At 44.3% G+C, this 18,149-nt stretch overlaps 1 protein-coding gene across 5 annotated transcripts in view; it reads right to left on the minus strand.

Annotated features, from left to right (window-relative positions):
• The window catches only part of GLI3 (GLI family zinc finger 3), a 318,105-nt gene that overhangs the window by 205,756 nt on the left and 94,200 nt on the right, over positions 1–18,149 (minus strand). For 4 of the 5 annotated variants that reach the window (XM_027539184.1, XM_027539181.1, XM_027539182.1 and 1 more), the window contains one exon: positions 10,021–10,263. In XM_027539184.1, the coding sequence (XP_027394985.1) occupies positions 10,021–10,263 (243 nt within the window). Of the gene's footprint in view, positions 1–10,020; positions 10,264–14,072; positions 14,295–18,149 lie in introns of those variants that run through there. The other variant, XM_027539185.1, reaches the window with a different exon arrangement.

An 18,149-nucleotide genomic window follows, 5' to 3' on the forward strand; every position in this document is an offset into this window, starting at 1 on the left:
CTGTTCTGCCTGCCCCTTGCAAGGTACGAGTCTCCACCCCGACTCTCACCCCAGCACACCATCTGTCTTAGTGGACTCGGAGCACCTGCTGTGCTGTCTCATTGTTGATGTCCCTCCCCCCATGTTTGGTGTATTTCTCCTCTGGCTAGAATGTGGGCTCCACGAAGGCCTAGACCTGACTGGTCTTGGCAAACACTGCCCCCTCCGGACCTAGACAGTGTCTGACTGATGACAGACTCTCAAAAAGATACAAGGAATTTTTGAAATGCAAATGAAGATTATACATCATGTACCCAATGGAGTAAGACTTGAAGCACATCGCACCAGGGTTCTGATCAGAATAGTCGGGGACACTGGAGGCACTCAGGTGCCTCCAACTGCTCATCAACTGTCTCTCTATATCATCAATTTTGGGAATGTGAAAGGCACAAATTATGCTCGAAACATCATTAAAGATAAAACATAAAGGCTACATAAAAATGCATTTCATAGCATTATATGCTGTGTAATATATATCCTGTATATTAAATATGAAGTAAACTGCGCATTTGATCAAAAGAGTCAACCTATGCGGTCAGAGTCTTTGAACTAAGCTGGAATCACAGACGCTGGTGGAGGGGGAAGGGAAGTGATGATGTTCCTTATTTAAAGGGGAAAAACAGGACTGGGGAAGGAAATCTGAAATCTCGTCAAATTCAAATGCAGGCTTATTTCACAAAAGCCAACAGAAAAAAGAGTTGGTGTCTGTTTCCTAGGATGCTTCGTGCACACTTCTCTGCTCCTCTCTAAACCAGGAAACAGGCTCCCCTTTGATCCCACTCACAAGTCAGGAGCATAATCAGGATGCAGATTTGGGTCCCCCCAGTGGATGAGTAAACACCCAGCTTCTTAGAGTGAGCTTCCTCTGACCTACACAATGCCCACTGATTAGCCCTGCAGCCCCCCACAGAGAGAACTCATGAGTACCCCCCCCCCACCCCCGCCATCTCCCTTAAGACTCTTTCTGTCCAGGCTGGATTGCGGGCTTATCCCACTTCTGGAAGTCTTTGTTCTCATTTTCTCCCAGTGGCATTAGCTACTAGATTTCCCAGATGAATTTCACTTTGTTATTCCTGGGCCCTTTCCCCAACCTTGCCGTGGGCCCTTTGCACAACACCTCTGGCTCCACTGATGTCAGAGGATTTGAGTTTTTCAATAAAGTAAAACTTCAGGTTTTTTAAATTTTTTATTGTGGATCTTATATTCTGAAGTTAAAACATGTCTTAATACAGAGCATTCTTAATTCATTGGCAATGAAGTTGCACTTATTTCCCAGTGTTTAGGGTTTGTACTTTGAGACCAAGATGCCATGATTATGAGGGTTATCTAATACAGAAAAGCTCAGCAGCTGGAGAACAAGTAGATATCATTTTGTTGTCTTCGAAAGAAAATTTAACACAGGGCACTGGGGAAGCAGTAGCATGTCCTTGAGGAACACAGGACGAGGAGTCAGCCAAAGAAGTCAGGAGGGTCTGAGGATGAAATTGCACACGGGCAAATCAGAAGGAGGAAGTGAATTAAATCCAGGACAAATTCTGGGCTGGTGATGGGAAACACAGTTACCCAAAGATCTGCTTAAATATGCAAACGCCATGAAATAAGTCTTAGGGCTTGCCCTGGACTCATGCAGCAGCAGATCAGCTTCTAGGAAGCCTGCGGGCTTGCACCTCTACAGCCTGTCTCCTGTCACTCTCTGACGTGAGCTCCACTCCCCAGCCCCCTAGTTCTCAGGTCCTCATGAGCGTCAGTTTTTCCTTTGGCCTTTATATCTTCGCAAATGTCTCTCTACCTCTACCACAAATATTTTTTCAAGTACAGCTTTCTCCAGGAAGCCTTCCCAACTCATCAAGTCTGGGTGAGGTATGTGTGTGTTTTCTACTCTTCAGGGACTCTGTATCTATCTTTTATTATACATCCTTTATACCGACTTTCAGCAAGGGCTTATCTACTTGTTTTACTGTCCCACTGGCCTAAAGCTCCACAGAAGCAACGACCTTGTTCTTTCTGTCCAACACAGGTTAGCACTTAAGAGACATTTGGTAAGCATGATTAACTAGCAAATGACTGACAGGTGAACCGAAAACACAAACAGCTAAATGAGTCCAGAACTTTCTTCATGTTGTTCTAACAGGAAGAAACTCATCAAAAACTTTGGCTGATAAAAAGCCAGGAGACACCCCCACCCCAGCCCACAAAGAAGGGAAGATATTAGGAAAATGAAAACAATGCGTTTTAGGAGAGACCCAAAGTATGGACCCACATGTAAAAGCTCAAAGGATTGAAAGTTGGATACTTTTCAAAGAGTTCTGCAAGAATCCAAACTCTATCAGAACATAAGAAGGACAGAGCCATAAAATGCCAGATCGGCAACCCCATATTAAAGCAAACTGTGCAAGGCACAAAGAAAAATCCAGCCCTTTTACTAAGTGAGATGAAGATACAGCACAAATTTATAGGTACAAGATCAAGAAAGCTAAAGCAGAGCAGGAGATGCAGCTTTCAAGAGACATCAAAGGTAACATTCTTTAATTATACAAGAAAAAGGAGGAGGGGGCCAAGGATAATGTTGCCTCTGTTAGAAAATGGGCTAGGAAGCTGTGAGCAGATGGCTATGAAATGGCAGGAGCTGCTGTGTTTCTCATGCTTTTTCTCAAGGAAGGAGGGAGCGACGGAGGAGGAAAAGAAACTAGACGCAACTAAGAATACTGCCACTGGTGCTGGGTGTTGGGTGGGTAACCAAATTAGAAAAGGAACGGAATTCCATGGAATATTTAAACAATTGGATTCATGATCCCAATCAATTTGTCGATGGAGGATCCCACTACCAGGAATTACACACATACTTCCACACTAGTAAGTTGGAAAGATGTTACTGAAACCGTGAATTGCCTTAGAGGTTACTGAAGATAAGAGAAATCACTGAAATTTATTAAAGGGCAAAACAAATACCATGCTCACCTTAACCACAGGAAGAATACCTACCTGTTTGATTTTAGATGGATACACAGGAGATCTCCTATGCAAATCCCATGGTGTTTAAAATGAATTGGTCCTCATCTAACTCTGAGTAAAGTGTCAATTTCCTCCAAAGAACCACAATGCACGTTGTCTGAGCATCCTGGCAGTTCTAAATGTGCTGCAGGTATGTGGAAGCAAATACTCTTGATGTTTTGCAAATGAACATCTTATAAATGAATTAATGTGTCATAAACACTTTAAACCTTGCCTATGTTCAGAGAGGATGGGGTGGGGAGTACGTTTGAATCAGAGATTGACTATAGTGAGTAAATTATAAAATGGAAGCAGAAGCTTCCATTTCTTCTGTTTGCTGAGGAGCTACCTCTGACCAGCAAGCTCTGGATCAACTTCATCTCCAATGTTGACAGGCCAAGCAATGAACAGCTCACTCCTTCTCTGTATTAACAAGCCCTCTCGGTCCTGCCTAGGAACTCTGGTGGATAGAAGAACAAAGCACTGCCCCAGACATCACCTTATTCTAAAGAAGATCAGGCCAACATACACGGACAACCCAAGCTGTGATGCATTTCAGGGTCTTACATGGACTAGGGGTGCGGGGTAGGAAAAGATCCTTGTGAGATGGGACTTAAGGAAGCCTTTCAAAGGAAGTGCATCATTAGACTGAAGACTGCATAGCATTTGAAGGTGAAGAGAACAGGCAAGAATTATTCTGAGATGACAAGAGCCTGAGCGGGGCAGCCTGAGCAGTGGGCCAAGGGAGCCAGACTTGCCTGCAGGGGGCACTGTTAGGGCAACAGAGAGAGACAGGGCCAGGCCAAAACAATAAGCCAACTGCTTCTCTCTAGAGCATGGTCTCCCTTTGTCTTGCCTTTCCATTCCTCTCCTAGAGGAATGGGCTTCAAGCTTCTCCCTGGTCCCCTCTAATAAGTATGTCCCCTAAATTCAACGGATAAAATCAATAGCTCTTTCTCCAAAGGTCACAGAGCTTCTCTTCCATCGACTTCCAGTCTCACTCACTGTTTCCCAAGACTCATGTGTAGAGTCACAGTCATGTCAAAGATTCAGTGGGGAGTAGAATCTGGAGCCTCCTAAAAATGATTCCGAAATTTCACCACTTTCTGGAGGGTTGCTTGCAGTGTGCTGCTGCTGCTGCTGCTAAGTCGCTTCAGTCGTGTCCGACTCTGTGAGACCCCATAGACGGCAGCCCACGAGGCTCCCCCATCCCCGGGATTCTCCAGGCAAGAAGACTGGAGTGGGTTGCCATTTCCTTCTCCAATGCATGAAAGTGAAAAGTGAAAGTGAAGTCACTCAGTCATGTCTGACTCAGCGACCCCATAGACTTCGGCCCACCAGGCTCCTCTGTCCATTGGATTTTCCAGGAAAGAGTGCTGGAGTGGGGTGCCATTGCCTTCTGTGTAGCTCTATTTTTAAAAAAGTCTGTGAACATGCGATCACTATTTCTGGTGTTAAAACATTTACCTCCAAGCTGCTGAAAGAAACCTTGGATCATTACACTGAACTTCTAAGAGAAGGACAGGAATAAGCAGGGAGCTTTTCTTAAGCTCACAAATAAGTTTTGCAAAGCTTCCTAGACTTATCTGCATCTTCCCACTCCAGGTCCTCCCATGATTCAAGTCGACTAGCTCAAGATGCAAGACAGGCAGCAAAGCCCCCAGACTAGGACCCAACATCAGGCTTTCTGGTGAAACCCTCCAGTTTTCGGGGGGTTGTGGTGGGGAGGGAGGGAGGAACAATCACAACATTCCTGATTGGTTTCCCAACTGTTCTCCAAAGATGGAAACGACAGCCTGGATGAGAAGAGAACTGTGCACCCGGGGAGCTGTCACTGTCTCTGCAGTTTGGTCAACACCAAACTGTTCATTTGTGCCTCGTAGGCATCTTTGTCTTTCACAGCCTCCAGATGACACTCCGAGAGTAAAAGAAATGTGAGCAGGTGCGTCTATTAAATATGTAAAATACACCTCTTCCCGTCTCCTCACTTAGAAGACGGATCTCTAAAGGGTGTGGAAAGTCACCTAACATAAAGACAGACAGGTAGAAAAAATATCTTCCGTGCCTTTTTTTTTTTTAGCACACAAGAATGCAAGTGGGCTCAGCACATCAGCTTTCTGCAGAAGATAAATGCTAGCCAATTAAAAATTCAGTTTCTTTTCTTTAAGCTAATTCCTCAGGTTTTTGCTAATTAGCAACTAATAGTTCTGTCATCTGAGCTGGGAAACATAAGGAAGAATACCAGCAGTATGTTTTCAATCAAAGCATTTACATGGAGGAATGAATCATAGTTTCCAGGAGGAATAACTGCTTGGGAGCAGTTGGGGGCATAAAGAAAGCAGTCTTCACACAACTATAAAACTGGAAAAGAGACCTGAAATTTTAGAAAAGGGGGCATCTTTCTAAACCCTCCCCACCATAACAAAACCAGCGGGGGACCTGTATGACATGATGGTGATTCCAAGAAACTCCCCACCAAGAGCCCAGCAGGGATAGTTAAAAAACTGCACACCACAGTCCAGAAGACAATGCAACACATGTTTTCTGTAACAGGGAAGCAAATAAAAGTTAAGTGTCGGCCAGGGTACAGGAATGCTTTAACTATTATGTCACCTGCCTTGTCTTTTATAAACTTGCCTGTTTATAAAAGAAGAAATGCATGGTGGTAAGTGAAAGCCGGGAGTGATGGTGGTTTGGCATATCTGGCTGCAGATGAAGCAGGAGCAGAATAAAATCTTTGCTGAGAAATCTTTGGGCTGGAGATGGGGGTCATCATCCTGACTCCAGGACATGCAGGTCAGATTCCCCAAATCTGGTCCCTCCCATGCCCTGCCCAATTACAAAGCACGAGTGATCCCACAGCAGCCAGCCTGTCAGCACCACTCCAAGTCTGAGCCACGCGGCTGGAACATCTACTTTCTTGCCTTGATATACACCGCTTCCACAGCTACCCTTGGCGAGAGAAAGCCCCCAGTGCCCTCTGTGAGGATTTTATTCCAAACACATGTTGCAAATGTTTGAAGTGCCCGCTATCCTGGGGTTTTCTCTTTTTCTTTTTTCTAAAAGTCAAACCCACAAAACCCAAAATACTTTGAATCCCGCCTAAGTGCAATTTGTGAAGATGCAACATTGCCTACCCAAGTATAACAGAGCCTTATGCAATAAAAATTTTACAGATGTCCTTCTGAGGGGAAAAACGATTTTCCTTTTTCCGGTCTTACAGGAAGCCTGCCCACACATTAGAAATACAAAGTTAGTATATATAGAAGCACAAATTAGGCATCTTGGAACGTCTGCGTTTTCCAACCACAGAGAAACGCAGGAATACTGTGAGAGTTCACAAGCCCAGCTACACTGGATTAGAGAAATCTTTCCCTCCAAGGGTCTAGTGGGGCTGGCAGATGACTCAAGGGAAAAGAGAGTGACCTAAAAAGATGTCTCTGAACCTTTAGCTACCGAAGGTCCACAATCAGTTTGTGTGCTTGACAAGGCTGCCGACGGAGACAAGGTAAAGAAACTTGGCCAAACTTTTACATCTCACTTGAAAAAAAGGGCACTTTTCTCACACGCTAAAAGATTTTTGGAAGATGTGTCAATTTCAGCTTCCCATCTGTCATTTACCTGGATAATTTAAATCCATGTCAGATAGGTATTATTACAAAGTACCTAAAAAAGCACTCATTATACTGGTAGAAGATTAAGTAATCCAACTGGGTTCTAAAAAAATAGAGTCATGTCCTACTGACTTCTTGGAGCTTAGTTTAGGACACCTTTCCATCATTTACCATGAACACCTAAATAATATACCTTTCACTTTTCCACAGGCATTAAGCTTGTATTTATTATATAAAACACTTTCTGGTAGGAATTTTAAATGTTAAAACTACTCCAACTCATGTAAAAGGTTTAAAAGTTCTCTGCTCCTCAAATAGGAAAAAATGACAGTCCATCCTTTAAGATTCAGCGAGAAAGACTTCTGATTAGAAGACTGCAGCACCCCATGCTAACCCCACACTCTTTCCCTAAGAAAAGATTTTTTTTACAATTCACTCCATCTCATCTCTAATCTGTGTTTAGAGAAGACACTGACCTTGGGGAATCAGAAAGGCAGGTCTGACAGAGAAAGGCCAGTCTACACTGAACCAAACACAATTGCAATTCTGACAAGACACCTTGGTTTGGAGAGTGAACTTATCACATACAGGTGGTGGTGGGGATGATGCTGCTGCTGCTCATGATGACGAAGATGGAACAGGAAGAAGAGGAAGAAGCAGGAGAAGGAAAACGAGGCAGAGAATAGAGAGAATCCCTAATGATTCAGATGCATTCAACACTAGCCAGAGGTTGTACAAAATATTGGTATTTTATTGGCACTGTCTCACTTAATTGTCACAAGGACGCTGTGGGGCTGGCAATCTCATAACACTCCCATTCAACAGCTGAAAAGGGATCCTCAGAGGGATCTTAGAGGACAAGCCCACTTGGCGACAGTCACGAGGTCAGTATGTGGCAAGGCTGGAACATGAGTGCCCCGGTTGCTGAGCCAAACTCCAGGACTCCACGTCCATATGATGGATGTAACAATAGCATTTATTCATGCCCAACTGAGTGAGTACCTTGGAATGCTGCTGCTGCTGCTGCTAAGTCGCTTCAGTCGTGTCCGACTCTGTGCGACCCCATACACTGCAGCCCACCAGACTCCCCCATCCCTGGGATTCTCCAGGCAAGAATACTGGAGTGGGCTGCCATTTCCTTCTCCAATGCATGAAAGTGAAAAGTGAAAGTGAAGTTGCTCAGTCGTGACCGACTCTTAGCGACTCCATGGACTGGAGCCTACCAGGCTCCTCCATCCATGAGATTTTCCAGGCAAGAGTACTGGAATAGGTTGCCATTGCCTTCTCCAACCTTGGAATGGTGGGGCAGAAAAACATTTGCCATTTGGTGACAGACAGCCTACCTCACTTGTAAATTATCCAATGATTTTATAGTGGCTTGAACAATACCATGGGAAACGCTGAAGCACAACCAACCTATAGGTTCGATGTCTCTTCAACAGAGTGACAAGCAATGGTTCCAAGAGCCATCAAGAGTTTTCCAGCGCCCTGTGCTAGTTCATACTCCCACTGGATGTTGGAGAAGGAGGTCACACACAAGCAGGGACAAGGGTCCCAGGTGTGCAGAGATCCCAGCCCCTCAAGGGATGAGGAGAGGACTCAATGGGCAAACCGTTAGAACAAATGGGCCGAGAGCAAGCTGCACGCTGAACAGCACAGAGAAAGTTAACGGTCATCTGCCTACTTCGATCAGCTGTCCTGAGCAATTAACTATTCACTAATTAGTGGGCATCTGGAATGAAAAACAAAAGATAAATATGAAACAGGGCAAGTCTGTGTTCCCACCCAAGGGCACAAACGATGCAGGGCATGTATGGCTGATAATCTAGACTTCATCCTTTTTCAAAAGTAAGCATACTCTCAGGGAATATTAATATAGGTAAGGAGCATGTAGAGTCCCTCATATTTTCTGCATGGATGAGATCTAATAGAGACCCATCCACAAAAATACATTGTAAAAAACTCAGACATGGGCTTGGAGAAAAACTCTACTGACAACTATTGTAAACTCTCATTCCAAAAATAAAGGAAAAATAAAATGAAATAAACCTCTAACGAGGAAAGATTATACATCTATAGTCACACACACTATACATCCTCATTTCTGTAACTGTAGAAGTTAACAACTGTAGCCACAGGGCTGAGAAGCACTTTTTAAACAGAAAAGTTGCAGGCTTTTTGAAAAACTAACAAGAAGCCATCGAACCTTTTCCTCTATGCCTCTGACCACTTAAAAAAAAATTCTCCCTCCACTGAAAAAAAGTAATGTATCTTCCATCTTTACCAACAATATAATATGGTTGGGGAGGAGGGGGTAGCAGTTGCTGAGACTTAAGGTTGTGTGAAGCACTTTGATCTGCGCCCTGATGAGGGAACATTCCCCTCTGCTTCAAGCCAATTAATGAAGGGATGAAATTAGCTTTTATCCTGGGCACTTTCTTGAACCAAAAAACATGCACTAATCAGCTGTCCTCACTCATCAGTCATCTGGCTAATGACCTTTTGCCTTAAAACACTAAAATTTCTGAATGATGTGGAAAATGGAAAACACAAACCAGTCCCCCTCTGTGGCACACGATGGATCATCTGGAATTGGAGCCGGGAAGGTTAAACAGCAGGTCTGTATCCTGGCAAGGTGATAAATCTGTAATCAAGAGCTGCACGCTTGGGCATCTCAATATGAACTTCATTACTCCACCACCGAATTATATATTTTAACTAGAACCAGGCCGGAAACAAGCTCAACCATTATATAGTTTCTTTTGCATTCTGCAACCATCCTGTGGGTGTGTTCACCATCCTAGTTCATTTCTTAAACTTTCTGAGTGTGAGAAGAGGAGCTTACGAGGTCTCCAGTCTACGAATTCCAGAAGAAAGTAGAATACACAGAAAAATCTTCCACAGGAAGGAATTTGGCCCTGGTTGGTTAAAAGAGGTTTGTTTGTTCCTCAACAATAAAGCAAATATATATATATATATATATTTTTTTTTTTTTAACAGGGGAATATCTGCCATTAAAGACATCTGCTAATGCCTCCCACTTTAATAACTCCCCCTCCTCAACCGATTTTACTCCAGCAGGGTCTACTTGGGTGGAGGAAACCTGGTTTCAGTTCCCAGGAAAGGTCTGTGTGGATTAGCCACAGACGGACACCTTCCTGACAGCCGCCTCCCAGCCCCGGAGGTCCAAGTTGCTTAAAGATGGAAAGAAATGGTTTCCCTAAAAAGAAGGAACAGGATGTGGGAGAAGTTAAGATGTAGACAGTAAATTAAACATTTGCATAAAATAGTACAAGTAACTCTTTAAGTGCACATGCACACACACACAGCCTGCCGTGGCTCCTGCAGCAAGTGCCACAGACTGGGGACGACTTACGATAGTGAGGCTCCATGTAGCCATTCCTGGGGTCCATAGCAAACACAGCCCCGCGGTAGGGGACAGAGGGCTCGGCCAGGTGGGGCAAGGACCCATGGATCTCCTTCTTGATCAGTGAGGCCCTCTCGTCGCTGGATGTTGAAGGCTCCTCGCTGATCTTGCTGAGCCCCGGGGCAATCTGTGGCTGCATAGTGACTGCGTTTCTTCTCTCTCTGTGATAGGTCTGTCCAGGACTTTCATCCTCTGAAGACAGAAGGGAAATGAAAACTCTGTGAGCACTTTGAGGAGACATTCAAAAACCATCATCAGTTGGGGCTCCCTGTCCATCCATCTCCCCGCCTCCAAAAGAAGCCTATTTCTCATTCTTGGCAACTGTGAAAGCTAGCCATGACTGGAGGGTCTCAAGCCAAAATTGTTTATGAATGAGAGTCCAGGATACAAATTGAAGGAGGAAGGGGAGCAGGAAATGAGCCTATTACATTGAGATGTCAGCAAATTCTCATTCCCGGCTTCCAGCCGAATCTGCCCGTGAGGTTTCCCATCAGGGACCTGCCAGTATCCCTGCAGGGCCTGAGGAGCTGGAGATTTTGCCAGACTAAGGCTATGGATTGCCAGCTTCTCCTGGCCTGAGGAAGCCAGGCCTCCAGTGATCCAGGAGGCAAGGGACCCCTGTTCCTCAGAGGAAGACCTGTTAGAAAGCAAAACTTATCCTTGCGATTTTATTAAGTCAGGTGTGTGATCCACTGAGAGATGAAACAGTGCCAGACATGGGACCGAAAACCCACAGGTTCCAAGGGATAAAGACGGCAATCATGAGCACCTACAGTGCCCCTTACAGGACACTTCCTGCTTCGGCCCACAGAGCGGAGCTGAGCGCTGAGAGGAAATGGGGATAGAGCGTGGGTGTGGAGGGCGTCGGCTACACTGATCTACATCCACACTCCGGTGGGCTCCAGACATCGTTTCAAACATGTAAGAAACGGCTGGATGAAATTCAAGCTCCCTCATACTTCTGTTCCCTTTCATCTGTAAGAACTTTCCATCGGTCCACTACAGTTCTCTGCAAATGTGATTGGATGGCCTTTCCGATAACAGCAGATCAAAGTCCCGTGGCATAAAATCAAACCAAACTGGCTTTCAGAACCCACAACAAGTGGACCGATTCATTTGTAAGAATCATACGTGCACTCTCAATTATGCCCACACAAGCTCTGTGTTTAATCCACAGACTGTGCTCTGGCAGATAAATGCTGATGGAAACAAACAAAGCTGTTAGGACACTGCTTAGACACCTCATTTGAAAGCTATTTCTCATTCCTGATCCTAAAAACAAAACAAAAACAAAAAAACCATAAGTGGATATAAACAATAATACTGTTATACTATTTAGTTGAACAGATCTTGAACTCATCTAATCTTCACACACAAACTTCTCTTCAAAATATCAAAAAAAAACCCAGAGGTATGTCTAGCTAGGTAGACATACTCTCTTAAAGACATACTCTCTTAAAGACATACTCTCTTAAACTTCTCTTAAAAAAAAAAAAAACAGAAAAAAAGTATGCTTTAGCAATTTCATAGCTCTTTTGACAAATTTAGAAAAATAACTATGAACATGAACTAGTGTGAAAATACAAACTCAAGTAACAACAACTCTTTTGGGATGACTAATACTTTGAACTACCTAAAGCCAGTAGCAATTCTCATTTTCCTGCCTATGTTTGGGACCTGAAAAAATAAGCAGTGTATGTTTCTTTTTTTTTTTTTTTTTTTAGCCTAGCAAATGACTTTCAAAACCAAATAGGCAATGAGGTATGTTCTGGACTTTACAGTGATTTTGCTGACTACTGCTGGGTAACTGTGAAACATTATTTTAGCACTATTTTGTGCAGATCCCCACCCTCAAATCTTGTAATGATGGGATAAATTATGAGTTTAATCTATCAAGTAACTACTAAAAAAGAAAATGGTCACATTTTCACACATTGATCTTTCCAAAAGCAATTCCAACCATGCTTTTGCTAGTTTAAAAACAAACTACAAAAACAACAACAACAAAAAATTCGACATTTTAATTTCTCTTTCTAATACTTTTAGGCCCTAATCCACACTCAGACTTCATTAGCAGTAAAGTTGCAAGCTGCAGAATGAAGGTTTTCAGTGATGTAAAGATGGAAGGATGTTAAAAACACTCAAAACTCATAGTCGGTTTATAAAAATTCCCACCATGGCCAAAGTCATATTTTCCACTAAGGTGTGCCTGCACAACTTCCAATTTCAACTTTGCACTAAGGTGTAAATTCTGTAGAATGGACCTGCATTTGGAAAGCCAGACAGCTCATACCAAGAGGGACTGTGACATGCAATTAGCATTCTCTGGGAAAGATGAATAACCAAGCCCTACTAATCTGTTCCAGGTTTAAAACAGGATTCCCTTGACTTAATCTTCCTAGAAGAAATTAACTTTTCTTCTCTTAAAACTGCATCCCTACAATAGAGTGAGTTTCTTAGACACAATGTCTTTACAGACAAGCATTTGAATCCAACCTCACGAATAACTGAATAATGGGCATGGACTAATCACAGCCCTCCCACCTTCTCCCCCACCTCGTGGGAGAAAGACGCAGTTAGGGGGAGGCGGGTAAGTGGAAACGGGCGGGTCTTTTTAGCTAAAAATTAATTTCTTCATAACAGTTAACACAATATGTGTGAATATCAAATTAGAACAAGAAATCAGCAAAGTTCAAACACTTAATACTGAAAAAAAATGAACTAATTCTCTTAGTAAAACGCAGGCCAGGATTTTTTTCACGTGGAAACTTTCATCAGACTTACTCTTATATGAGTCAGGACTCCCACATTTTCACCTACTCTACCTCTCCAGAAAATTCCAGCAGGTGATTATTTCCTGAAGTTTATCTCCTATACTGAGTTGATTCTGAGGGGCATACAGGATGAAACCTTGACAGTACACACCCCCAGAATACAAACAGCTATGAGGCTTGAAAGCGTACTCTCTACAGTGAAAGGGAAACTTTCCAAGCCATATTCCTGCCTGCTCTTATAAATTTAGCAACCACTCTAGCAAGCCAAGAAGACGAGAGCTGTCTAATCTTGCTCAGTCGAGCTGAGTTGTTCAATAAAGTTGGAGAGTCAGCGCAGACAGGCTACGCCAGGCCAAATTATTGACAGAAACATACTGTCCACCATGGCAACAAGCAGAAGTCAGCTGCAAAAATGTAAGCAAACAGCCCAGTCCTCCAGAAGCATCTGCCAGTGGAGTTGAACAGCCAAACACAGGGCGACTGTTCGTGCCTCTCTCGGTTCAGCAGCTGCAGGCTCGGAGGGTCAGACTGAGACATGCAAGTCTCTAAAAAAATTCAAGAGAAAAACTGTTTTCAAAACTGTCATCAGGATCCCACTTTGGATCCCCTGCCTTCTGCAGATCTGTGCTCCAGTGGAAATCAGGGAATTCCCACCCACTGCAGGGAGGGCTGCCCCCACGTTGCATTTCAGAAGCTGTCTCAGGTTTTTCCAAACTCATCCAAAGGCAACCCATACTGCATCAGACGTGCTTGGTGCCATAAACTCTCACAACTCAAGAGCGGATTCATCACCAGCATTGCTTAGATCATTTACAGGGAAGGTTTCCAGGAAGTCATCATGTGGTGAGAAGCAGGACTCAACACACACACACACACACACACACACACACACACACACACACCTGTGCATTTGTTCCCAAATTCTTGATTGATTTCTTCTCCTGGAGACCCAGGACACAAGTGCTCTTTTGCATTGGACTGGACAGAAAAGTTTCAGATGACTGTTTCCATGGAAAGGTAAAACCCTGCACCCCATCACCAACCAGGAACACGTCCTGTCCCCCTGACCAAATCAGTGGGTGAGGATCTTGTGATACAAGTGCTCACCTCTTTGAAATGAACGTGGATTTCAAGCCGTCCCCTGCAATCCCGTTTTAAAAGAATCACACCTCTCTTCCCCCCAAGACACAGAAGACACAGAGCGAAAGTGAACAGACGGATACTTACAACTCAGTCCCAGGCTCTGGCTAGCTACTTTCTGCAAACTTCTCTTTCTGCTGGGCTTTCTCTAGCAGTGCAGACCTGCTAGGAACATTCTCGGTGTCTCCCTGCCTCCCTGCACCCTGGCCCTCTCCCTCTCCCAGGCAGTGCTTGCTCCCATTAGAGGAATTAAAAGTGGTTGGAGCCATGCTAAATTTAACAAGCTCATTAGTATTCTTTCTGAGTGCTTCCGAGTGAACTCTCTCTATTCAAGGCACTCTCTCCAGCAGAAGGGTCAGGCTGGCTAATCATTAAATCAAACTAATGTCACCCTATCACAATCAGCCCCAGAGAAGGAGGGTTTATTATTTCAGTTTATGCTAAATAAACGGTTTTACAAACGGTCCCCAAGCAAGGTCAACAGCAGCTTCAATTACAAGACAAACTTAACAAGAGTTGCAATAAACCAAGGACCCCGTATTGACTTAAGAACAGGCTCGACGCCACATATGGCCACTAGCGGGGTTGTACAGGAATGCATATTGGAAAATAAAGGAAGAGGGGGCGCTTCTTTCTTTGCCAGAATTTGCCACTGCACAGCGACTGTTCATTCACCTCTCTGCAACCAGCTAGCCGCTCAGCTCAATTCACTCCACACAAAGGCTGGAGCCCAGACCTCAATGGACCGAGTGAAACACGTTCAGAACTAGGCTCTCTATTGTGACTGAATTTCTTAACATCTTTTCAAAAAGCGGAGAATGCCTTGAGGCTAAAGGAAGAAACAGGCTAATGGTGAATTGGGAATTCAGAGCAAATTTCAGAGCCCTTTCCTCCTAGCTTTTGAGGTTGAAAGCAAGCTCTTTCCTTTCAAGTTTCAAAGTCCTTTTTCCTCCCGCAGTGTCACAGAAGGATTTGAAAAGAAGGTAATTGTGCTCGCAGTCTCCCTGATCAGAGCTTACGTCCTATTTCTGGTATTTCGGAATACTTCTTGCAATAATAGTGCATATAGCTCAATCCCTTAACCGGCCTGCACTCTGCAATTGCTCATTAAATGAACAATTGCGGGTATAAAATGCCTTTTATGTTCAAGGTCTGGATATAAGATAAGCATTCTAGGACTCTAAATTTGGTTTACTAAGGAAACTCTCCATCATTAAATTACAAAACTGAAGTCAGAATATCAGGCTTTCCCAGAAAAGTGGCACTCAAATTTCGGTGAGCCCAAAAGGCAGGGCGGCTGGGGGGAGGGGTGGAGGCCACAAAATGTTAAGGAGGAAAAAAAAAAAGGAGTGGATACTCAGATTTCGAACAGAATAGGATTCAAACAAGAAAATAATATTTCCGTGTTTAATAAGGTCTGAGTTTGTGAAACCTCATCATTTCCAAACTGAGTGATATCATCAAGTCATCTACAAATGGATCAAAACACAGGTGTGAGCCTCAATCAACACGCGGAGGGCTATTCCTGACCCCTCACCGGCAAACGTCAATCCCCTTTCTTAAGAAAAGAAATAATCTGTTTCTGCCACAGACCGATTTATTATTTGTATCTTCTCACTTGCTCCTCACCAGAACCCGATGTTACAGCCAGACAAGGCATTAGGGCCAGTTTCCTGATCAAAACTATGCAAATATGTCCCTTATACGTGATGTAAGAGGAATCCTAATCACGCCTTCGATAGGCCACCAAGTCCTGTTAACATGAGAAGAGGTCTGCTCCCAGGCAGGTTTGGTGAATGATACCTGTGGCTTGTGTGCAATCTCAGCCTCCACCCCCACAACCATCAGTTAAAGGAAGGGAGGAGAGTAATTACATTTTGATGATCTGACATTTTCAAATCCTTGATACTCTCCAAATAAGTTTTTGTCAACAAACAACCACTTCTGGGAAAAACCCAGAAGGCCCCAGGGACAAATCCATGGTAGGACATCCAACTTCAGGGTCTTAGTACCCTGGAGCATCTTATCCCCACAGGTATGAGGACAGGCGCATGCCTTACACAGGCTGTGTGTGCGCGCGCACACACACACACACTCACTCACGCACACACATACTGTCGCACGCTGAGGCTCGACCAATGGCATCTGTGTTACTGCAGGTTTTAGTGTGCTCCCACAAGCCTGGAGCCCCACCTTCCTCTCGTCTAAGGAAGAAACAGAACATCATTTTCTGCTTTTCCCCCAGGAAATTGCTTGGCTGTGTTTGGAAAGAGCATTATTTCATGTTTTCTTATTATGCATTGGTTGCATCTTGTCAGCTTTTATTTCTGTGGTTATTTACTTTCTGATGTTCTTTGAATAAAAAAACCAATGGAACCCAATGCCTCGCCTCCTTGTTTCAGAATTTTCTCTAAGACTTTGCCCAAAGAGAGATCAGAAACGAAAGAGAAGAGGCTAAGTACATTCACAAGGTTTGTAGAATTATGCCAGAAAGTGGGGGGTGGGGGGGGGGGGAGGTAGTGTCTGTAGTTTTTAGAAGCAGAATCTTGACCCTTTCCATCCTGACTGCAGAGATGCCTAAGCCAGAAGCTGCTCCCTGGAATCTTAGAGTCTGGCTTCCAAAGGGAGGAGCAAACAATGCCTTCTCTAAGAACATTTCCAATGCCCTTGGGGTCAGACATCGCCCTTGTGCGGCTACACATACATCTCCCATTGACAATGACTGATGACAGAGGGAGTGGCCCAGATGGATCCGAGAGCGCTCCCTGCTTTGTCTGCAACCTTTAAACCGACTGCAGGGCCTGCTACTCGAGAGGGCAGCCGGGGGATTTGAAGCTTTGGAGAAATTCAAGTGGCAATCTTTTCTCAAAGATCATGGACTCAAGCATTAACGGGTAGCTCTTTCTGACTCCTTCCATCAACGAGGAGATCAAAAGGGGAAAGCAGAGAAGTAGAAAACGGCCCCCATCCGAGCAGTAGGAGTACCACAATTTTTTTTTTTTTTTTTTAACATTTCTAGAGTTCTTTTTGCCAAAGAACAAAACATAGTCTGGACTGACCCACCAGTATCCCACCAGCCCTTCACCAGAAACTATTTGCTCCCAAGAACAGGACTAAACCCAAGGCAATTTCTGGCCTCACTCCCTACTACTCAGCTTCCAGAGCTTCACACAGCTTTAAAAGGGGCTCCTGGGATAGAAAGAGTGGAGAGAGAGTAAGACAAGAATTTAGATAAACTGAAGGGCAAACCTGACACTGCCGGGAGTTCCCGGGAGCAGGGAGCTCCCAAGGTCTGGAGCAAGCAGCCTCTTGCCTTTTCAAAAATAAGGGCTCCTTGTCATCTGGAAAATCAGGGGTCAATCACACAAGCTTCATGTCTGAGGCCTCACCAGGCATGCCCTATAGGGTTTACATCCTCTTGCCTCGCCTCTCTCTGAACCCACACCAATCAGAGGTCCACACCCCTGCCCACCTCGGGAAGGATGCTTCTGGGTGTTAACACTATGACTTGGCCCAGCACAAACCCAACCTTACTAACCAGTTTTCAAAGTTTTAGACAAAGCAGTAGCCAAACCCCACCTGTACCTGGGAAGAGGAAAAAAACAACAACAACAAACAACAAAACAGGCCTCTGAGGGCCCGGCAGGCCGTCCTGTAAAACGGAGATCTTCCTAATTTTCCATGAGCTCAAGAAGACCTTTCCTAGCTTTAAGAATTCTAAAATGTCATGAAGCTTCTTCTATTAGCCTGCTATTAGTTACTAGTCACTGCTTACACAGAGTGAGTTAATTAGTGACATCAAAGGCAGTACAATAAATTCTCAGGAGGGCCCCATTTTTTTTCCTTCCACTTAATAGCGCATTTATGCCTATCTGCGAGTAACAGTCTCAGGAACATTTAGGTATTAGAGAGTTCTTTGAGAACTCGGTTTGAGTCTTTTAAAAGCAAAGAATGAAGAGTCTCTCTTCCTTGCTTTGCACCTACAACCTAAGCAGTTAACCACCCATAGTGACATCCACAACCCACAATCATAAGAGACATCGTGGAATGTCTGCTCACAAGGCTCCAGTGAGCTGACAGCTGCTGTGGCTGCATCCTCCAGTGGGACCAAGCCTATTGCCCTGGAGCTCTGCCCTGCCCCCAGTCCTGCCATACTTGGGGGAT

The sequence above is a fragment of the Bos indicus x Bos taurus genome, chromosome 4, assembly GCF_003369695.1.
Source record: "Bos indicus x Bos taurus breed Angus x Brahman F1 hybrid chromosome 4, Bos_hybrid_MaternalHap_v2.0, whole genome shotgun sequence".
Lineage (NCBI taxonomy): Eukaryota > Metazoa > Chordata > Mammalia > Artiodactyla > Bovidae > Bos > Bos indicus x Bos taurus.